The following is a 24,173-nucleotide window of genomic DNA, read 5'->3' on the forward strand; positions in this document are numbered from 1 at the left end:
CTAGCTCAAAGAAAAAGTGTAGATTTTAATTGCTTACATCTTAATTAAAAAAAAATAAATCATGCATGAGAGAAACTCAGACCCTATGCCAGCTGCAGGTTTACCAATATAGCACCAAATAATGGAAAAATAACGCAAACACAGAAGCACGTGTGCTTCTCATACTCAGACAACTTGTTTCTTATTTTTTGTGAAGTGTAACAGAAGACTTGATTTGTGTCTTGGTGTCCCTTAATGAACTATAGAAGTTTTCTATAGCTATCTTCCATCTTGGGGATTTTAGGGGGGCAAAAAAATTTCTCACAAATGAATGACTTCTGTTCCCATACTGAAAAATCTGTGATGCTTTTGCCACCTGTGGTATAGCTTCTGCTACTGGCAAAAGTGTCCTGAATATGTTGGCCTTCTGTTTTCTTCCTCAAATATGCTGTGAAGTATCTGCTTCTGTGGCATTTACATGACTGTCTCACTCCTCCCCAACTAGACCTTGCAAAAGATATCAAAAAATCAGGCAAAATGCATCTTGTGAGCAGTTCAATCCCAATTCCTGCATGAAGGTGACTGGAGAACCCAGGTGTCCCAGGGAAACTGTCCCTCACCTCATGTCTGTGACTCTGATGGACGTTTTCTCTGGCTGTGTGAAAGTGATGGTAGGTGGTATGGGGGACTAGGAAGCCTTTTTCCCATTGTGACAGACCAAGTTTTTCTTAAGTGCCAAAATTCCAGTGGTTTCTCTAGTGAGATTTTAGCCATGAGAGATTTACCAAGGCCTAATCATATGGTCACAGACTGAAAAATCCTGGATTACTCATTAACCATGGCATAACAGCATCTCCTAATAATGCATTAGCTCTCTATAAATGGAAGTACCATGTGACATGAGGCCCATGATCTTTCAGAGTAATTATTTTTCACCTGGACATTTAATTTATTCTATTTCTCTGACATGATCCATTGTAGATTAATTATTCTGTATTCTATGTGCTTCTCAGAGAATAAAGGCATCTTTGAAGCTTTCCTCCTCATGGTCTTCTCTATTTAAAGTTAGGACCCAATGTTTTCAACAACTTAGGCTGATCTCCATCTATTCTCCATCACCTGTGTGAGGTTTCTCCTGGCTACAATAGGCCTTAGGAACTTCCATCCTTTCAAGAACACACTTCTGCAGGCAAAATAAGACTCAGTTCACCCTCAAAAGGGCTTGTTCTCTTGTCCTGGGACTGGTGAGAGGGGGGGACCATTGAAGTCAACCCTTCTTGGAGAGGAGGGCACCAGCACAGCAGCTAAGTTTTGTAACACCAGAGGCTTTCAAATCAGCCACCTAAATGCTGCTGGATATTTTGAGTTTTGGACATTACTGGGGTTTGAAGGCCTGCTGGAGAGAGATTCTATATTCTATTGCTTTTATTTGCTCTGCATAGCTACCAGACCTTTGAAAACACCAAAGCAGAGCTTTTGGATGACATCTTGGAAACCACTGCAAATAAATAATGATTTGCTCTGAGACATAAATTGCAAATTAGGTTTTCCTGGAAAGTTATAAGCTGTTACTCACTGCATGTATTTTATAATTTAATAGTGGAACTGTCATGTATAATTACTTCCATTACTAATACTGAATAAATTTGTGTTTGGTTTCTATTGATTAAGAAATAAGCTTCTTCATTTTATATGAACTCTTCATCCATAAATCTGCATCTCTACACACAAGTTAGCTTCAAAACTGCTAAGTGTGCAAACTGCACAAAACCTGAATTTTCATGTGAACAAAGGCAACAAATCTAGTAGCTTAGTGAGACAGTCTGACCCCAATGGCTTTCCCTAAGAGGTCTATAGGCTAAGACAAATTGAGTGAGGCACAGAACACACCAAACTACTGCATGTCAGACAGCTAGCTCTTTCACTGGGAAGTCTGCTACAAGACACTTGTAGCCTTTAAATTTTTTTACAAGAAAAACACTCGGGGCTTATAGCATCATTCTTGTACATATTAATAGTTAATAGTGACAACCTTCATCTCATGATTAAAGGATGTACTGGAATGCAGCACAGCTGACAAAATGCTTCCACCTCCTGCTTCCGATGGAGAGCAGGCAGGACACCTCAGGTGATAACTACCAACCTGCCTCTGGAAGGCAAGCCTGCACTTTTTATTCTCAGCAGAACTATTCAGAAGGTTCTTGGAGAGGCATTTAATTGCCATCACATCTCATGGGAGACCACTGTGTTGAGTTCAGGTCTGGAAGTGACGGAAATCTCTGCAGGGGCACTGGGGAGTGGCCTAGGGCAGCTCCTTTGGTGCCGAGAGGAGCTTTCCTCCCAGAATAGCTGAGAAGGGTCTTGGCATGGCCTTGGGACACAGACAAAATTGTGGGTTACCTGTGAGCCTGTAGAATATCTTCCAGGCGTCCTTGACCCCGAGGTTTTTCCTGAGCCGATGGAGCTGTCTGTACTTTTCCCACTACAGCAATGTGTGCGCAGGCATTTTCCGTACTCCTTACGGACCTGGCCAGGGAAAGAGCAGAGGTGGTGAGCAGGCAGCTCCTCCTCCAGCCCACTGCCTTCTGATTGTCAACACAACCCCTGGTTTTTCTTCAGTGTTTCACTGACACAAAACCTGCTGCAGTGTGTGGGAAAGCAGCCTGGTACCCCTTGCAGCTGAGCTCCTGGCTGAGGATGCCACAAGAGACGTCAAAGCTGCTCATGGGCACCAGCCAGCTACAGCATCCTCTGAGGCACATCACAGGAGCATGGGAGAAAGTGCAGGTACACTATTTATGACTGAAAATTAATACTGTTGTAGATTTGATGTAAACTAGCATATTGGCTCATCAAGGCACTAAAAGTTATTGCTTCTGGCAGGGGACTAAGAAAGAAGAATTGCAAGAGAAACATATGAAAGCTATTGATTTTTTTATTAAAAAAAAAGTTTCTTGCAGTCAAATTGAAATTTGAGGAAACAGTAGAACCAGCAGCATTAGAGATTATATTCCCAATGCTCAAGGATGGCTGGAGCCTGCTTTTCCACAGCACTGTGCAAGCCAATCATGCTTTAAATGGGCATTGTAGTCAAACCCGTGCCACATCCTTTGCTTCAGAGGAGCTACGCTGACTTGTGCCAGGACAGGATCTAACCTTCCACCAAGCTTCAGGTGTGACTTTTTATGGGCAGCAATACCCAGAAACCAGATGGGATAGGGATAAAGGTGAGCAGACTGTACTGAAGAAGCCAAAAGAGGGTTATGTTTCCCATTGACACAAAAAAAACCCCCAAGCCATCATGCATGTCCAAAACACCAGTTGCAATTCCTTGAAGCACACGGTTAGCTGTACAGTTTTGCCAAACTCTCCATGAGCATTTCACAACTCTGTGAAGCAACTGTTTAAATAGCAAATTACAGTTTTTTCATTAGGCTCTTCCTTAAGCGCTTGAGACAAACACATACCACAAGTGCCCAATATGCTCGAGTGCCTAATCAATCCTTTGCTGAGAGAAAATAATTCAATTGCTTTAATTAGCCACCCACTGCTCGCCTCTCTGCAGCACTTTGCCAATTTTCTAGGCCATGATAGATAGGAAAGGAAATTTTTTTTTCTCCCTTTAAATAATACCTCCCTCAGCTCTTAGGTCAGAGAGGTGCATCCACCCCACATCAAGGTACCAGCTGCATTCTCCTTCCCTCTGCGCAGCCGTAAATCAGGAACAATTCCACCATTATCAGTGGTGATTTAAGGGTGTAAATTGGTTTAAGACAGAAAAGAGAATGGTTCTGTCATGCTGACTGAGAACCCCACGGGCAAGGAGGCTGTGGAGCAGTGCAGGGATGCTGGGCTAGGGACTGACCCTTTGCGGGGTGCATTGGAGCTGAGAGGATGTACCAGTCAGAAGAGTGCAGAAAAAAAATTCAAACTCCTCACAGAGAAGCACCTGCAGGTTTAATAAGCAATAGTGATGCTTCCTACACTCTTATTATCATTTTGCCTGGAAACTTTCCTGCTGAAAGGTTTGGGATCATCAGCAGGAAGTTGCATCTAGATAAAGCTTTAAAGCTTCTTAAGATGGACAAATCTGAGATGCAACAAGGATAAAACTCTTAACCCCAAAAGTCTTCCTTTGGTTTCAAGAATGACATTTGCACATAGCTCTGTAGATCCTTACGAAGGCATCACTTGCAGAGCTCACTTTTTATAATTTTGATTATGTTCTCATGGGTCAGATCTCCCTTGCCTGTATAGGAAAATGTGAGTAAGAGAGGGGCAAGCCTGTGGCTCTCAACACAGACCTGACTTTACTCAATAGCTATTTCACCAAAAGTTACTGGTTACCCTGAGAAACTGGCATCAGTGTATCCACATAAAGTCTTCCCTACCAGTTCAGTAAACTTTTGAAACTCAAATGCAAATTATCAGCAGACATGCACAGAATTGGAGAGCTCTGTATAACAAAATTTAAGTAGAGAACAAAAAGGTTCTTAAAAATACTTATTACTGATTGTCAGAGGCTGTAAATTTGATCTACATAAACACCGAATTTTCATTCTGTTGTGTTTACTTTTTCCCCCTGGAGTTTATCTAAGTGACTCCACTGTAATCTTGCAAATGTTAATTGGGGCATACTTCAATTTCCACCAAGAAGCACTTGCTGTGCTTGCTTTGAGGAAGATTTCCAAAACACTGCATCAGATCCAAGCAATACAAAGGCCAATGAACCACTGCAGAACACAGGTCCCTCACTTCTCAAAAAAGCAGGGGAAGCAGCCCCTATTACATCCCATCAACCCACATATGCTGCCACAGAAAGGGGCAATTTCCTGCAGGGGCTGCAAATGAGGATGTAAAGCTCCACTTTGCTGTAAGCACTCAGCCACAGGAGCACTTTCTGGATGCTGGTGGATTCTCTTCCCTCTCACACTGGCATGCAAGGAAGGACAATATGGCTGACAGAAGGGAAAGCCCTGACAGCAGGACACTGCAAACTGACAGCTGCCTTCTCCCTTGTCTCTGACACATCTGCCAGGGCCCTGGCTGCTGAAATGCCACTGACACAGGTCCTTGTTAGAACCTCATTCCCCAGCACCTTGCTCGTTTCCAGTCTAAATACCACCCTTATTAGGTGCACGGAGATAAATCTGTGTGATAGGAATTCAGGGCCCACAGACGATGCTATGCTATGGTTGTTAGGCAACAAAACACCTCGTTACCACCTCTCTTGCTGCTGGGAACCATCATCTTACCTTTTTCTGGAGGACACAATGGAAAATGAATATAAACATTCCCTGCAGAGAATTGAATATGGTGAAGAGATACGCCATGATGACTGTGCTTTCATTAATATACATGAGTCCGAATGCCCAGGTCAGTCCTAATAGGCAGAGTAGGGCTATTGCACCTATAACCCAGGACCTGTCAGGAGAAACAAAAAAAAAAAAAAAGAAAAAAAGAATGGGATTGGTTTTTCAGCTACACAAAAGAAGGCATGTGTCTACAGGCAGGAAGATTTTGCCCCTGGTTTTAGCAAGAAGAAAACAGCATTTCAAAATAAATCATAGGGAGCTTTTGTCTTCAAGCTGAATGCAGTTTACAAATCTTCAAGCTTGAGGAAATACAAGGAAATGGAAGTGTTATGAGCATAGAAATCTATCATAACCAAAGCACATTTGTAACCACAATGTCTCTTTTTCAAATATGTAAAAGCAGTGTGCATGTAAATGACATGTAGATGTTATTTCTGCAAATGGAGGGAAAGAAAATAAACCAAATGAAATGACAACTCTGATTGTCACTTTTTTTAGTGTCCACTGGTTTCACAGGACTGCCAGCTGGATTAGCTTCTTTATTTACACTTAACACCAAGACACATGTATTGCTGCATTTTAGCTTGTCTCCCATATGCCTGTAAGCCAGATAAACAGCTACAGGCAGGTGGGCAAGCCTTCCCTGCTTGCCAGATCCACTCCACACAAGGATGTTCTTTGCTATGCTGCTTCACACTTCTTCCACCCTGCGACGAGGGGAAGCGTGTGTACTCGTACAGGCACTCACACACTACATTTGCTAACGTGGGAGCTGCTGCCACACTTCTGCCTGGAGAAAAGGAGGGGCAATCCTTCTTCACATGGGCTGTACCACTAAATCATCACTTGCTCCACCTCAGGAGGGCAGTGGGAGTAGAGGTGTAGTAGCGGTGTGCTCGGCCCCAGATGTTGTTCCAACAAACAGGGGGAGCAGGAGGTTTTTGCTTGCTTTCTCCCACTGACTTTCTACCTGGACAACAGAGCTGGAGACATGGGGTGGCTGCTGCATCTTAGGGGTTTTGGGTGTTTCAGGAAAGCTGGAAGCTCTGTTGGGATGGCCGGTGGAGTATTCCATGTTACCCTGCTAAACAACATTTAGTCATCTCCTAAATTACCCTTTCAAAGACTGATCTTCAAACACCAGGACAAGAGAAGAAGTGTGAGAAGCAGTGTAGGAACTCTGTCCTGCTCGTAGCCTAGTTCTCACATGATGTATTACCTACAACTTTAAAGGAATTGCTGCTGCACAGAGGAGGGAGTCCACTTCTAGCTGGGAAGCAAGCAGCACTTTGAATATCTGCCCTTTACCTGAAGGCTTTGGTTTTCTTCTGCCATCCTCTGTTACCATGAGGTGTAACATCATAAAAATGAATGCACTGATATCCAATATTTGCACCCCTTCCTCCCTGTTTAGCCCTTCTATATCCCAAATGAGACAAGACTGCAGTGAGCCAGCACTTCTGTTTCCTTGTCTGCCCCAAGGCCCCCTGAGGTGCTCCAGGAGGCTCACAGGGACAAAGACCTGCCTATGATTCCAAGCCCCTTCAGCCTGGGTTTGGGCATGTTTGGGCTCCCATCTGCTAAGCAGAGCATGGGGCAAGGGGGAGAAAGATGAAGCAGCAGCAATTTGGGGGCACAAAGCAGCCCTGCAGAGGTCAGACAGACAATCTCAGCTATGGAGATGCCATGGCAGCTACAGCTTTGAATCCTTTGTCCTTTTAGCAGGGGTTGTCACAAACAAAAGCATACCAATGTTGTATTCAAGTCTTTTGTTGTTTGTTTTTTTTTTTCCCTTTAGGTATTGGAATGAAAACACAGCATTAAGTCTTCCACTGAAGTTTATAAAATATGTATTATTTAACCACATGACCAGAAGAGCTCCCTAAGGTAACCGCTTATTAAGACAGTTCTTTAAAAATCACTATTATGGACCTAGCAGACCAGAACAGCTCCTTTGAAGCATTTCCAGTCAATCCCACTAATAAATATTTAGCGTGATGCAAATTGAAAATACACTCTTACAATTCTTCAGGAAGGTACTCACTACATAAAGTTTACAGCTTTAGTCACTTGGGATATTTTTTTCCCCAAGATTCCACCATCAGTGAGAGCATGCTATTGTCCTAGTTGCATACCAATTAATAAAATACAAATAATTTTCTTTTTCACCAAAAAAAAAAAAAAAAAAAAAAAGGAAGAAGAACAAATTAAGTGGAAACCCCCCTCCCTTTTTTTTTTTTTTCCAATTTCCTCTTTTCTCATGCCCAGATAAAAGCTTCCTGCATTTCCAGAGTCTTTTCAAAATTATTCCCTGGAAATCAGAAAAGTATTCTGCTTTAAAGCACAGCCCATTCTTGAATCTGATTAAAGAGCCTTTGGCTGCAGATGTGTGCAGGAATGAAACAGTTATTTAGTGAAGATATTCTACCTTCAGTGATGGAAAGGAATCTGTGGGTTAGAAGACCCCCAACAGTGCAAACTGCACACATTAACAGTGTTGTGCCTCAGAAAACAAGACCTGGTGATAAGAGGATGTGGAGATTACTGTGAAAAGCTCCATCCCGCATCCGCAGAAAAAACCAGAGCCAAGCGATGAAAGAGAACATGGGAATGGTGCTGAAAGGACAAATACAAAGGACTCTTCACCAGAAGAACAAACTGAAAGTCTACTGCAAAGTTGATTTGCTCATATTTTGTGCTACTGCACGTTAATTTTTTGGTTGCAGGAGAAAGAGCGTGGGTGCCCTAAGGTATATAATTTCTAGGCATTTTTGGCTTTCTTCACAGGTTTTTTTTTGGGTTTTTTTTTGGTGCAGCTTGAGGTTTTTATCTTGCTCTTTGTACAGACTTGCTGCTGCTTTTCCATGGCTTTTCTTTCCTGTAGTGAAATTTTATTGCAATAAAGAGACAAAAATATTCATTTTTGATGCCTTTGAAAATCAGTGGTTTACAATTAGGGACAATTAGGAGGTATTCCAATGAGTAAGGAGCTACCAATGCACACAGATTTGCTTGCACTACTCCCATTAACTAGAAAGGGAATCATGGGGAATAGCAGCCATGCACCTTTTTGAAAATTTGCTTCTGTATTTATACTGCCATAAAGCAATCCCAGTGACAGCACAGGGGGGCCAGAGGCTGGTATTGGTAGAACAAGTCTGTACTATGCAGGATTAAATTGGGAGCTTTCACCCTGAATTTAAGTAACATCCAATTACAGAATATAAAACAAATAAGGTGACAATTGGTTGGCAATACACATGCAGCACATTTACTCTGCACCTTAGCTGTATGCCTGACCATATTCCTGCACAGTTTGCTCTTCTGCCTCAAAAGCGAATGACAGAAGCTTTAATGATTTTTCAATATTGATCTGACAGCTGGTTCATGAGACCACACTGATAAATGAAATTTATCAGCCATTCAGGTCATTCTTACTTGATGAAGGGTCTGTTATCCTCATAGCTAAGAATGCATAGACATAAAGACAAGAACACCAACATTAGAAATATAATGACATAGAGAATTGAGTTTACTGCTAGTTCCCCTCCCTTCTCCCACCAGCCATCACCAAAACCAAAGGGGGACTGGCACCAGGTGTGCCTGGAACACACCAGCCAGCCTGGCTTGCTGTCCCAGGGAATTGAAACATGACTGGGAATGCTGGCACAGAAGCAGGCTGTGTGCTGCAGCTACCCCTCCTGGCCACCATCCCACAGCTATCAATGGACTTTGAAATATCTTCCAAATGTCATGGCTGTCACTGGAGAAGACAAGTTTTGAAACCCCAGCATAGTCACCACAGGCAGCTTTCATGTGTTCAAGTGGCAAAACTGAAGCCTGTGGGGCTGGAGCATGTTACAGGAGTATCTTGACAGCCATTTACTTTTCCAAAGTGGAACTTCCAAATTGCCACATTATGAGTCAGACTGCAGCATTCTTGAGGTAATGGGATCAGGAACTTCTAAAGCCCTGAGTGACACAACATGGACCTATTTGCTACCATTTCATGGGGCAGAGCAAAGAAAGGCCTCTGCCAGGCAAGGGTGAAAAGCAGCTCAGTGCAGTGATGAAGAAACCAAGCTGGATCACTCAGCTCCTGTCACTGTGGGGACACAAGATTAGCTGCAGCCATTTTCCATGGGGACTCTCCCTGACCTTCTGACACAGGCTGTGTGCCTAACCCTGCCTGTGTGGCAGGCAAAGTGCAACAACTCCCAGGCCTCCTCTCCCCACTGGCACAGAGCTTTTGAACCTGAGATCCCTCACAGAAACCCCATGGGTGCCAGAGATGGAGGATGGCTCAGTATGTTCATCTCATTACCCCTGGCAACACAGACAGGGCCAGTCTATCCTGCTGAGACCTCCTTTGGTTAACACTGGCAACCTGCAGCTCCCCTACAATGCAATTAAATGAAATGAAGATATGACACAATCTGGACTTGTCAGCCCAGCAGCGTGGGCAGGAGCAGGGCCTGGATTTCTATTGCTGTGTTCACAAACATGCAGGTTTTAGGGTAAAGACTTTATACTGAAAAGCAACCTGCACAAGATTATAAAAGTACAAAATTTGAAGGGTTTTTTTATGTTGCTGTTACTGTCCAGACCCTCACAAAGTTTTTCAGCAACCCATAATAGCATTTCTTCAAGGCAGCTGAAGGCTCCATTTTATCTTTTGTAGAGACAAAATGCAAAACTGGTAAACTCGGATTCCCTTTGAGCTTGAGGCTAACACTTCAAAGCAGCTCAGGAGAAAACCACCAAAAAGACCTTAGCAGTTCTTCCCCTATTTCCAACATGGATGTGTCTAGGCAAACAGGTGACTGTTTGTGAGATTTTCAAAGATGCCTAACTCCCAGTTTAATTCTCTACACACAAGGGCCGTAGAATTTAGTGTCTTGTAGCTCTCATGAAATACAATCCTTTTCATTTTACCAGCTCAAGTGTTGTAAGAAGCTTAACTCTTGTGTTAGCAACAATTTCTGACAAAAATTACTTCAGAATGTTTTGGTTTTTTACCCATGGTGAAGTCTGTGAAACCTATCAATGCTGCAGTAATACTGTGTCATTATCTGCAATACGTAAAACCCATCACTTAGACAAGAGAAAAGCCTTGGAAGAGCCTCAGTTCCCAGAAAAATGGAGGTGCTGACTGGAAAACTGAGATTATATTCACTAGTAGTAAAGGCAAGTAATTGTTGAAGCAGAAACTGTTGGAAAATTTAGCCTAGCACAGCCTGAGATGCTGCATCTGAAGCGCTATCTCCAGATTTGGTTAAATCCATCCAATAGCTGGCAGTAAGGGATATAGCCCACTGCATTTAAATTATGTGACTCTACTCCCCCCACAGATAATGTCAGACTAGTACCCCCAAAGAGGAATTTATCCCTTAAAAGAACAGGTATTTAAGGTAGGTATTCCCTGCAGAAATGCATTTCTCTACAGACTGCAGAGGAAACCTGAATGATGGCTTAGGTGGAGGCTTCACTTTCAAATACCTGAAGGTAAAAAGCTGATCTTTAGTGGCTGCATTATTCATTGAACCTGTGAAATCTTACCTCACCTCCCCTGTGTTTCTTTGCAGCCCAGATGATGGATAGTGGATAGTCTACCAAGCTGTATAAATACCTAATTCATTTTCTAATCTTAAAAAAGCCCTGACTTTACCTTGGGGCAAAGACTTCTTAAGGTTAATTACACATCATGTAAAACTCTTTCAAAATCTTATTTAAGTTAGCTGTCTTTCAATTTCCCAGAGTACCTTCTCCTTCACTGATGAGAAAGGATTGTTCACATTACCTTCTACATTCCTATATTTGGTCTACATTTCCAGACCAGTACTTTTTTAAAAAAAGTTGTTAAAATTAGCTACTTATATCCTTGTTTAGATGCTTAAGGAATTTCAAAATCAATTCATCTTAAGCTCAGGAACCCCTTTTACACTACCTATCCTTTTAAAATCCCAAGAAATAGCTTTTTGTCACCAGAAGACTGAATTGCTGGGATACACATGGACAGCCCAAAACAGTCACAGACAATCTGCAACTTGTATTACATGAAGCAAATTACTTTCATGTACCTGGATTACCAATATCATAAAATGTTAAAGCTTTCACTTTTTCTGCAGCAGGAAGAGTAAGTCAAGAATTTACCTTCATATGAAGATTGGCTCTAAAATGCTGCTGAACACAGAAAGTCTGTTTTCAAAAAGCAGCTATTGAGCTCTCATTTAAAAAGAATAATGGCTGGTCTTCTTATGCTTTGAAGAGCTTTTTTTTGTTTGTTTGTTTTTAATGTAACAAACTGAAGTTTTGAGCCATATTTAGAGTAAACCTAGGCCTTTAATAAGACCCTACATAACTAATTGACTTTACATATTATAATTTTGTACAACCCTTTACAGTTTAACTTAACTTGAATTTATCACTCTTTTGACAATTCCAAGTATTTCCCTATGTCTGTGATAGTAGGAAAAGGCTCAGTAAGCACATGGACTGATGCCTTGGGCCCCAAAATAACTGTTTGGATAGGAAGTAAAAACACCAAAGTGAGTATACAGGACCTTTAGTAGCTGTTAGGGGTGATGAAACCCAAATAAACACAGATGGATGATGTGCCCCCACAAAAGAATTCAGAAAGACCCATGGAATTAATTTTAACATGGTGCAAATAAAGCAGAGAGGCAGATGTTTCCGGCAGGCAAGCAGGAGGGAAACACAAAATAAAGTGTGCTATTGTGTCTCCCCACTGCCTGCCAATATGAAGTAGTAGGGATGCTTTACTTTCTTTTTCTTTTTTTCTTTTTTTTTTTTTTTTTTTAAATTTCAAGGATTAGAAAAGATTGATTTATTGAAGGAGCTGGAAAGTCCAGCACTCCCCTCATAAAGCAAACGGGTTTATCGTTAATTAGTGAGGGAGCATCTTCATGGCAAGAAAAATCAATAGCAAGCAATAAAAGAGTGCTTAAAGGATTTTGCCTTTGCATTTTGTGACAAAGTTACCACCTTGATGGCATGAAGCCAAATGACTTCCTAATCTCCTTCCTTAGGCTGCTGGTGTTCATCACACAGCCTTCCAAGTCATCATTTACCAGTCCCATCTTCTGGCTCCCACACTGTCTCTGACAGTAGGTAGCCAGTCCCCTCAAGACATCTGTATCCATCTCAGGGGTCAGTGAGCCTGCCACAGCTTCATTTGCAGGAGAAACTCCTGCCTTTACATGCCTTGAAGACCCGGCAAAAGGGTAATTTTATATATATTGAAAGCCATAGCCGCTTTTGATTTCCATCAGTAGATCTGCAAATGTTAATCACACAAATGAGGCCAAACCTTCCTTGGCTCTGTGTGATGCCTAAGCCTATGATTTGGGGCAACCAGTGGCTAGACTTTTCTGCCACAGGCAAAGCATCATCCCTTTCTTCTCAACTCACCCATGGAAGTCATGTCCTGCTTTCTCAGACTTGTCCTTAATTATTGCAATTGGAAAGAGCAATTCTGTTAAGTTCATCTCATTTTCTGTAAGTAATTAATTACCCTCAGAATTGCTTACCCTGTTTATTTCCTTCCTCCTCACTTTGCAAAGGCATGGCACAATTATTCAAGCCACACTGATGTGTAACCACATATCTAATTGTTTCCACACTATATGGATTCAGCAAAGCCTTTAGACACATTTGTATTATCCAAATAGCACCATCAGGGCTTGCTGACAAAGTGCTTAAAATGCATGGCCTTTTAAAACAATAATCATGATTTATGGGTTCACAGAAAGATTGTAGGTATTAAATATCTTCCAGGACACTCTCTCAAATCAATAACCACTGATTGATTTTTTTTTTTTTAGATTCAGAAAGGACAACACCTGTCACTGAGAAGATTAGTGCTATACCATCACCATTCAACATTAACACAACCATCACAAAAGCACAGGTAAACAACCAAACCCCCAAACCAAAACAATCAGATATCAACCAAACCCTCCTGTAAAAAACTCAAACAGCAGCAGATTGCAACAAATGAAATCAGGTGCTGCCACCAACATCTCTGTGGGAAAAAGGCACGCAGACAAAAGTGCAGTCTCGGATGTTTTTCCAGCACTAGCAGGGTTTCTGCCTCTGAGGTGCTCATAAACTCGGCCCTTGGGCAAAATATAAATGTGCCATACCTTTTCTTGGTAGGAAGCTTGTACATAATTTGTTCTGTGCCAACTCCCAGTGGTTTTTCTGGGTTTGCTTTCTGCTGCCTGCTCAAGTTTGCTCATGCAGAGATGCAGATGAAGGTTACATTGGAGCAGCACTGAGTTACCAGGAGACTAAAAGGCAGGGTGCTCTCTTACATAGGATCCAGGGAGATGTGAGACAACTTTTGGCTTCCTCAGCCTGATAAAGAGGAGGCTGAGGGGAGACCTCACAACTGCAGCTGCAGCTTTTTCATGGAGGGGAAGAGGAGAAGCAGACACTGATCTCTTGTCTGTGGTGACCAGTGACAGGACCAAGGGAATGGCCAGAAATTGTGTCAGGGGAGGTTTAGATTGAATATCAGAAAAAGGTTCTTCATCCATAGGGGGTTTGGGCACTGGAACAGGCTCCCCAAGGAAAGTGGTCACAACACCAAGCCTGACAGAGTTCAAGAAGCCTTTAGAAAATGCCTTTTGAGTGTTCTCCTGTGTAGAATCAGAAGCTAGATTTCAATGATCCTCAAGATACTCTATCAATCTATGATTCATTGACCATCAGGCTGTGAAGACATGGTGCTCTCTCTAAAGGCCATATGAAGCACAGAGATCATGGCCTGAGCTCTGGGACAATGAAAATGAGGGAAGACATTTCTAATGCCCAACTCAGTACTCCATGGCTGATATCTAAACTTTGCAGGGGGGGAGGTTTTACAAAGGAGGAAAAAGCTATTCCTCATCTTCCAAAGTGTCCAAATAATTGGTTATCCTTGCAAAACACTCCTCTTAAGATTTTTGGTGACAGAGAATGTGCTGTCTGCATGTCCCAAGCACTCTTTAAGCACACTTGCTTCTCATCCAAGCTTATGCAGACCAAACATTGGCTTGGGAGTCCTCTTGGTTCCCTAGGATCAGATTATCCTCTCCATGGATGATTCCTTTCCAGAAGCCATCCTGGAGCTGCTGTGCTCTGAGCCTGCAGTCCCCAAAAGTCACAGGAGTCAAAAAATGCTGCATATAGCACAGCTGGGTGGGAAGGAGAGATTTTTCAGTGTCCTCTTCCTGAACAGCCCACTCAGTTAATCTTTCTATTTTTTTAGTAGGGCTGTATGAAAATCTTTTTAAAGAGATTTAAAAAGATTTAAATCTCACTCTGTACAGGCACTGTTATTTTATTTAAGTTTTAGGTGATGTCCAGTCAGGACATGGGTGCATGAAAACTTCCTCTCCACACCTGCTGCTCCTAATAGGGAGTGCTCATGTTGCCAGACTCTCAGCCCTTACTCCACGAATCTGAGAACTCTGAAGATAAAGGAATGGACCTTTTGCACCTAGATGCTGTGCTGGGCAAGCTCCCAAGAACTGGGCCCTCTCATTGTACTGTGTCCTCCCTCTGCACTCCCAAGCAACCACAAACCCAGAGGTAAGGAAGGATTAAAGTGTTACTGTCCTGCAAGTCCAGTCCTCTGGGTGAATATAATGCAATATTCAGTTCCAGACCCTTTGTCATCACAAACTATTTCCAAGTTGGAGCATTTTATGATTAAACAAGGAAGATCTGGAAACCAATAGAGGATCTTAAATCTCCATAGAAAAAGCTGGAATAATCCTTATTGTCTCCTACTTTGTTTTGTTTCTAAAATGGCTAGAACAAAACACAAATTAATCTTCCATTAGTAAAAGCTTACCTGCTACAAATTATTGTTCTTCCTTGGTAATGTAAGCTCTTCATATCAAAGGAGGAAAAAAAAAATCTTGCATTTTCAAAAGTCTAACTCATTCCCCACTGCATCAAACCCAGGATGTTTACTTTTTTCTGCATTTCAATCAGCTGAGTAAATAAAACTAGACTGGTAAACCTCTGTTCCTGCCAGCACAATACCGCTGTGTTGAATCAAGGATTTAATTTAAACATTTCTGCAGATGATTTTTGGAAGTTCTATTTAACCTTTGTTTTCAATTCTCTACCTAACTCAGGATTTTTTTAATGGCTTAAGCAAACCCACAGGACTGAAACAACAAGCTAATCTGGAGGCTGGGATTAGTCATGTCTCTTTAAATAAAGTACATATGTTGAAGCACGAAAAAGAGCAGATAATCACTTACACCCATACAACATATGGGGAGAGCGGGCTATGGCAACAGTTTTAAAAGAGGCATCTCTTCAAAAGGGGCTTCTCAGTTTTGTGCCTGGTGCTCCCCATCCTTCACCTCCCACAACCTGGGCCAGACTCCCTGAAAGAGCCCAGACTGAGCTTTGCAAGGTTTTATATAGTAATAATCAAGGTTAAATCTTTACATTTGGCTCCCACTTTTGGCTGTTAAGTTGTGCATTCTGAGATTTATTTCTTGCAAGCCTTTGAGCAAGAGACTTCTACGGAAAAATACTACAAAGTAGAGGAGTACGGTGTGAGTTTTGTTTCCACTCAGAAACTTGAGAGAACATATACAATTTTGCTTAGTCTTTAATTCAGGGCTGTGTGCCTTTAGCCGTGGCCATTTGAAACTTCCATGGCAGCCAGCAAACTGAGGAGGGCTCATTTTGGTCATTTGAGGATTGATTTCTGACGGCTGCAATGCAGGACATTTCTGCTTTGTCCCTATTAATGGGATTTGAGCATGTGCTCTTGTGAATGTGGTCACAATGCCTAAAACCAGTATCTCCTGTGTCCTCAGAATAAATACATGTTTTTCTAGGGAATTCCATGTTTTTCTTCTTCAATTTCATTTCATTTTTAATCTTCCATTGTGGAAGATGGGATGGGAGCAGGTTTCCACAAGAGGAAGAAATGTGCAGCACAACTACAGTGATTAATGCCAGGATTAAACTATCTCAAGGTCCCTAATTAATACTGTGCCTCTTTTGCAACAAAAGGTGCTCCTAGCTAAGACCCTGGGCCTAGCTGTCTGAAGGAAAGAAAATTAAATTTCCAGGATGACTTTCAGGTGAGTTTCTACTGCACTAAATGAATTTTTCCAACAAACCCAGGACTACAGCCTCACAACACTCCTCTTTGAAGGGGTCCTCACATGTTGTGCTTTCTAAAGAGCATGCAGGTGGTCTATGGCACAACCCAAGCTAGGCCCTGACTGAGACAGTAACACAATAAAACAGGACAAAAAGGGAAACAAACTGGCAAAGCCCTTTGCCTCTTGCCTTCTTTCTCATGGGTCTGCAACTGCTCTTGGCAGCTACAGCTGATGTATTGCTCTTCCAAAGTAAACAAAATAAAATCTAGTTGCCACATACTACAGCGTAGAAGAATGTCAGGAAGTCTGGTCTGGCCTGGGGAAACACTAACAGCCAGGCAGCACCAGGGAGAGAAGGGATGGATGTCTGTGGGAACTTCAAAGGAAAGGTCCTGTCTGTAAGGAAGAGAACATGATGGCTTCTGGTCTCTGCTGAGAGAGAACCTCTTCCTTCCAGCCATTTGGAAAAGTCCACTGTAACTTCAGGTGCAGCAGCTGCTTGGCCCCATTGATGAACCCTCTTAATTTGCTTGTAGGACCTGAATTTTGTTAGCTGAATGACTTCTCTCCCCTCCCAATTTTCCAGCAGTTTTTCCATGTCATTAACACGAGAGCTTGCAGCAAAAACAAGAGCTCAGATTTCACTAGATACCCTCAAGAGTGCATCTGGATTACCATCAGTGTAGCTTTTCATTTTTTCCCTTCACTATAACCAGGATGATTTGAATGAGCAGTATTTAAATGGCTGCAGAACAAGCACTGTACTGCCATGCATTGCAAAGGCTTTGCCTGAAACCCTGTTTTGCACAGAGAATGGTGGTTAAGCATCTGGAAATGGGGATGGTTTGTTGTGCTGCAGCATCTGGCATGGGGTGGATGGAAACCTGGTGTGCAAGCTGCTACAGTGCACACCTGACCACCTGGAAAGGAGCTGATGGATGGATAATGGAAGAGCCGTGCTGGACTATTTAAATATAATGTATTTTCTGTTGTCACATAAGGCTTCCCACAGGAATGTGAATACGAAAAAGATTCAGTGCAGTCTTGTCTGTGACAATCTGAGACATTTTGCACATCCAGCATCTTCCCAGCACAATGGAAAAGCACGAAGGAGAGCCTCTGAGCCGCTTGGCTCCAGAAATCACTCCACACAGCAGCAACCTCCAGTGAAACAGCCTCACAGCTGCTCCAAAGAATTCCAGCTGCTAACACATCCTCATGAGGAGCCATCTGCTAGCAAGAGTGCATCAATACTGCGCTGATATGCCTACAGCCTCCACCTCACAGGGTACAGGTGCAAGCAGCACAGCAGGCCTTCGCCATCCAAAAAGTTTACGTAGTCCCTGGCTTGAAAGATGAGCCTTCCCTGCAAGCTTGCAAAGGCTGGGGGAATCAATCTTCCAAAACAGCATCTTCCTGGGTACATTTGTTGATAGTAAATTAGTTTGTGCTCAAGAGCCTTTTTGTGCACCCTCTGCATCCCACTTTTAGCCTCAGATAGGCCAGGAGTGAGGTACGTGTGACGTGGGCAGAGCTGCCAAGGACTAAACAATGCTCCTCTCCGTCTCTGCTCGCCTGTGTTTGCCAACAAGCCACACACAGATGAAAGAGCAATGGCCACAGTGGACTTCAAGCACCCAGAAAAAGCCACAGTAAAAGGCTGGGAAGGAAAATCCCCTCCCAGTGTGTGTTTGGGGAGGCATGGTGAGAAGCTACACACACCACCCCAGAGGCAGCTTTTTGGGGTCACTTCATACTAAAGAGATCTTTAAAGGGCAGAAGAGATCCCCATTCTGGATGAATCCTTAAAAATTCTGTGTAAATATACTGAAGACGACATCAAGCAGAACTTCTTCATACGGGCCTAGGTAAAAGCATGCTACTTTTGGGGATGGTACCTCTCATGAAATGGAAACCAATATCTTCCTGCAATCAGCAGCAGGCACAGAAAGCTCTTGCAGCTCTGAACAACATATCTGACATACACAGGCTTACATCTTTTCCTGGCTACATGCCTCAAAAGCAGGACTAGAGCACGAATCTTGCTGTCTAAGTGGGCACAACCCACTGAACTGGCTCAGTGCCAACCTGTCATATAGGGAGGATGCCACTGGCACAGGGTGAAGGACCCACATATGTGGCCACCCTACTTCTCTCCTGAAATGCTGGGCTAAGCCAGAAAAGTTAACAAGGACAAAAATAAACCAGCTCTGTACTCATCAAATCTCTTGCTGGGTAACCCCTAGGTAACCAGTGCCCCACTGCAGGAATGTCACAATCTCCCACGCTGGCACAATAATCCAGGGACTGTTCCTGAAGGTTAGGGAAGTTTATTTTTACAACTTTGCACAGTGCCTACAAATCTATCAGCCACACAACATCTGGTTCAGGCACTGCCCTTTGAAAGGTTTTTCTGTTGGTGCAGTAATTAAAGGTATCCCAGGTGACACCTGATCCCTTATCAAGTTCATTAATTTAAGTGGAGTTATTTGGCTCTCTATTTTCTATACTTCATAATGTATTTCTAACCTTTAAAGTGACATAGGCAAGGACCAGATTGCAGGGGCGCTTATTAACAGCCTATTAAAATATTTTATGGCCTTTATTTTTACGTTGCCATAGGGAATCAAGTATTTTGCTGTTGTTAAACAGGCTCAGGATTTATGTTGCGAGAGCTTCACCACAGCCTAACGCAGAGTAATGCTAGGAAATGAGCTGGGAGAACAAGCTCTCATTCAGCTCTCCATGTGCTGTAAAGCTGTCACATGCAGATGGCAGCAAGGGGCCCTCCAATGCAGGCCCTTGGTTTGGTTTGTTTTATTAAATATAAACTGATACAACGAGACACAAGGCTCTGGGACCTGGGTGCCTTTTTACTAACCCTGTAGACCCATGGAGGGTTGCTCAGATAGGATCTTTGTGGTCCCCTGTGAAATAAATATTCTGTGGCTTTTTATTCCAGAGCTGCTGTAACACATCCATGTTTTGCAACTGACTTAGAGCCAATGACTCTGCAGGAACTCCATGATCTTACCTCCAACAAGACTATGATTGTATCTAGAGGACAACTATGATCTTACTGAAAACTTTTCTCAAGATTGCAAGCCCCTTCCTCCCTAGGAAACCCCCCTCCAAAGGGAATTCCCCTCTCTGTTACAAATCTGTACTTCCTCCTAACTCAAGCACACCCAACACTAAGACAACACATGTCTTGAATTTAGAGAGTTAATGATGTACTGCTTAGGTATTCAGAAATTACAATCAAGTCTGTTCTGAAATGCTTGGTTTGATAAACTTCCTGGGGTGAGCCTGGGGTCTTCCCGAGTTTATATTATGTTGCTCTTATTTTCTCAAGCATAAAAAGTAATTTGTAATGAAGCAATGCATTTGGAAGAGTATCAGCAACATACTTAAAAGTATTTTAATTGCTTGTGTTTTCAAAACGTTTTAATGAAGTCAAATCAGGAATAGACACTCATCTGCCAAAGAGCCTATAAAATATTTTACAATGACATTATAATTGATGCAACTGGTTGTATAAATTCCTGGCATTTTAAACAAAGATACCAGAGATTAGCTCAAGAAGATTATTCAGTAGGCATTTATTATTTCTGCTTTAATTATAAGGGTTTTGTTGTTTTTCTTCTTCCCAGTTTTTAATTTAAATGTCATACTGTAAGATGATTTTGTGTGGGTAATCTTAAAGAGACTGCTCTCAGCGAGCAATCCCACAGCACTAATGCATGACAAGTAGCCATATTAATAAATATTATTAAATGTACCATGCCTTTAATGCCTCATCCAAGACCAAGACAGACTCTCTTTCTGGGATCAATCCTGGACATCCAGGAGGGATTTCTCCTCTAATTTCATTTTACAGCAGAGCAATGGCAGGAAGAATTGAGGCTTCCTGCAGAGCAGACTCCCTGTAACCTGGGTGAACGAGGGCTCTGAGGATTTCTGAGCTCACTGGGGTCTCCTGCATTTGTGCAGACTCCAACTCCCTTTCCTCCCAACCCTTGAGGGAGAAGCTGCACCTAAGACACTAAAACTCCACCCACAGGACCATGCCAGGTCATGGCACACCAATGGCACTGCAAACCCTGCCTGCTGAGAAAGCTTTTTGGGGGGGCCTTGACCTGGTTCAAATTAAAGCTGCATCTGCAAGAGCAGCTAAGCAGTAAGAACAACAGCCTTGCTGAGAGCTGCCTTGCAAGTGTGCAATTCAGACATCTTCTAAAGAGCTCCCCTTATGCCTCTTCTCCCTCTCCTACCACGAATGAGAGAGGAGAACCCACTTCAAGCCGTGCTGCACCACACTCTCCTTTCCTGGGTGAGCACTAAAGCGCTGACTCCCAACAATTTCCTCCTCCTGAAGCTCATTAGATGGTTTTATTAATTAGCAGGCTCCCAGTCTTATCATGCGCTGCACCTGAAATCTGGCTTGTGTTTTTGAAGAGAGTAATTAAAGGCAGAGGTAGCTGAATAAACTGGCACTGACAGAGACTAATACCCTACCAATATAATGAAGCAGCTTGCTAGACAGTAAGATACCCAGGCTCAGATGTTAACCCAGTGCAAGGGCAAAACATTCTTTGGCTGGCAAGCACATCCACCTGCTGATGTGGGCACCCCCAGGAAAATCCTGGATAACTTTGCTGAAAGCAATATCAGACTCCGGGGGAGAATTTGGGTCATGGAATCTGTCAGGGGCCAAAACAAACAGAAAACAAGTAAGGCAGCTGCCCTCAGAGCACACAGAAGTAGTAATAATCAACTGTTTCAACACCTTCCCTGTAGAGACTGCAATAATTAGCTGGTAATTATTTGGCATAATTTCCTTTACGTAGACTAGAAGGTTACCTGCTTCAAGGACAGAAAATGTAGCTTTGCCTCCTTCATGCAAAACTGAATGGAAAATGCCAACAATTGCAGCCAAATCCCAGTATAGTTCTTCATCATCAGCCACTTGGTGTCTTTTAGAAAGCACTCTGCAGTGCCATAGCCCAAGGTATTATCCCTGGTTAGCACTGCTGCTGCCAGAGCTGGCTCCCCCGTTTCGCACCTCAGAGCAATGAGGGAATAAACAGCAAAAGACAGAAACAGGCAGAGAAAAACCACTTACTTGATATTGTCAAGACATCCAGATTCAGGTTTCAGTATGGCAGTATGATGAAACATTTTATAGAGAGCAATCCCAAGGAAGATGACATTAAGCTGTAATGGAGGGGGAAGAAAAAAAAAAGGATTATGTGACACAGCACAACAGGGTGGGGAGAAAGTCAGCTCCTTCTCTGTAACAGATGGGTTACTGTAGGAAATTAGCTTATGGTACAGTTTTATAGTGACTGAATGACAGAGAATTTCTAAGCATTTTATAAGGTGACTTGGGCTGTAGATTACAGGACCGGCGATGCCATAGCCTTACCACAGCTGTGGCACTGCTGATACAAGGCTGGTTCTAACCTCAACGGTACTGCTTCAAAGAGCAGTATGGAAAATTAAAAAGAGTAAGGGCTTCTCTGTGTCTGAAACGTGTACAGGCGTGAAAAGTCACTCCCAGCATCTTGCTCAGCCAGCCCCATTGTAATGAAGCAAAAAAGCATCTTTTTTTGGTGAATACACCTATTAAACACATTGGAACGGGGCAGGTAGGCAGGGAAAGCACAACTGATTGTACTTTGCACAATGCAAAGTTGAAAAACAAAAATAAAAAATTGTTTGATTTTTTCTGTAAAAGATGCGATGGGGTTTCCATGCCTCAGCGCTCACAAGGCGGCCAATTCCTGGAAAGGAGTTTCCCAAAAAGCCCAGTCTAGGATTTGAGACATAATCAAATAGGGAAGATATCTTTTTATGAATTAATTGCTTAAGGGGGGAAAAAAAACCCCAAGAGCTGTAGTTGGTGGCATGGCCCCCTTCCTGATGTGGAAGGCTGCTGAAATGGTTCCCAAGTTGCAGGAGAAGCAGCAGAAGCACAGACAATGTCTTCATTGAAGTCAGAGTGCCTGGTTTTCTGTGCTAGCCAAACTGTAGCCTAGTCAAAACAAAGGATGGTTTATTTAAGCCATATTGTAGCAATTAAAGTATAAGAAAACTCCAGCTGTCTCTGAAGTTGGGTTCTCTACCTTGTTGCTGTGTTAGCTGATATGCTGGCAATGTGCTAAACATGAAGTCACACAAGTTTCAACTTCTGCTGGTTAGGAAAAACCCTCAACAAACTTCTTTTCCAGTTTGGACTTTTCTTCATTCCCCCCTCCCCTGCTCCCAGATTTCCCTTTTCTTTTTTTCTTTTTTTTTTTTTTTTTTTTTTTGCATTATCAATGCAAAACTTCACTCTGGAATTTGAAAGGAGTGTGAGCAGTGAGTGGCATCAAAACAGTGTGGCACCTCTAAATGTCCAGTGGTAAAAACCAAACTCTGCAAGTGCCTGTTCTGAAGCTCTCTGGTCCATTTTGATCAAGTATTTTGCAATGCCAAGAGCCTCTCATAATGAGGGTCTAATTGCTATGCCAGGTAGGGTCAGAGAAGAACATTCCTTTCTCAAATTAATCTGTGTAAATTAAAGATAAAGAGAAAAGGGACAGCAAAAGTTTTATTTCTTGACCTGAGAGATGGAGTAGTTAATTAGGAGTTCTTACCATAATTATCAAGGTCGCTGGTCCTATAAAGCTCCAAATGAAGTAGGTGTCAAGTCGGAGCCAACATCTGTAATGAAACACAGGGGAGAGAAGGCATTCAAGGACTGCACCCAGGACATACATCAAGAGTGAGAGAGTGACAGAGAAGAATGTGAGCTGCAAAACACGCCGGTGGGAGACAGGAAATATTACATTGCTTGTTCATTTAAATGCTGAATTATGTGCCCAATTTCTGACAGCGCTATTGATGGAGTAAGATAATTACCTCTAGAGGAAGCAGGGAGAAAATGGCACAAGGCCTATTTGCTTAGGCCTTCTGCATCTGTTGGAAAAACTCCTTAAACTGTGGTTTTTTTTAAGGAAGGGGTCTGATGAACATCCACAGAACTTCTTTGCTTTGTGCTGCTCTTTGCTCTCCAGCTCTGATGCAATGCAAACTGTCAGCTGTCAAGCAAGATGACATTTCTCTAGCAAGTATATCAGAGAAACTTTGGTGCAAATAGGAAGCATGAATTGGATAACAGAAGGCTGAGGTTTAATTAGGTTCAGCAATTTCCCCTTTAAAGTGTTTTATTTCCCTGAACCTCCTGAGTATTTTGTTTCCACTAATGTTTCCAGGGTTGCATATGGTCTGTGCTATCACAAGAAGTTGATTCATGGCCTAAAACTAAATTATTAATCGCTTAATTTCAACCGCATTTAATACTCCCCACATTTTTTAAAGCCCCTGGGAAATTACATTTCCATTCCTAGTTCATTCCAGGCGACAGGAAGATAAAATGGAAGTGACTCGTTACAAGACAGACAAATGTAAATTCCAAGAAAGTTCCACATGATGTTTAAAATAATATCTTGTCGTCTTTGTAATGCTGCAAATCACAGTTCCGTTTATACACAAAGGACTGAGAAAGCATAAAACCACTCTTCTACTAAACATCCGACAGAATTTCATGATTACGCAAGTGACAGGAACTGTATATATGAATTTATCATGGTGGTGGAGATAGCAGTTCTCACAAATGACAGCTCTAGTGTATGTGGCTAATGCTTTTTCCCTTCCAATGGACTTTGCAACAGGCAGAAAGGTCTGTGCC

At 42.5% G+C, this 24,173-nt stretch overlaps 1 protein-coding gene across 1 annotated transcript in view; it reads right to left on the minus strand.

The window, feature by feature from the left end:
* Nucleotides 1-24,173, minus strand: part of ADGRL3 (adhesion G protein-coupled receptor L3) — a 482,163-nt gene that overhangs the window by 23,680 nt on the left and 434,310 nt on the right. The window contains exons 18-21 of the mRNA XM_058804039.1: nt 23,080-23,146; nt 21,564-21,655; nt 5,235-5,403; nt 2,380-2,505 (exon numbers count right to left, since the gene is read on the minus strand). Of these exons, the coding sequence (XP_058660022.1) occupies nt 2,380-2,505; nt 5,235-5,403; nt 21,564-21,655; nt 23,080-23,146 (454 nt within the window). The remainder of the gene's footprint in view (nt 1-2,379; nt 2,506-5,234; nt 5,404-21,563; nt 21,656-23,079; nt 23,147-24,173) is intronic.

The sequence above is a fragment of the Ammospiza caudacuta genome, chromosome 4 (assembly GCF_027887145.1).
Source record: "Ammospiza caudacuta isolate bAmmCau1 chromosome 4, bAmmCau1.pri, whole genome shotgun sequence".
In the NCBI taxonomy this organism is placed as follows: domain Eukaryota; kingdom Metazoa; phylum Chordata; class Aves; order Passeriformes; family Passerellidae; genus Ammospiza; species Ammospiza caudacuta.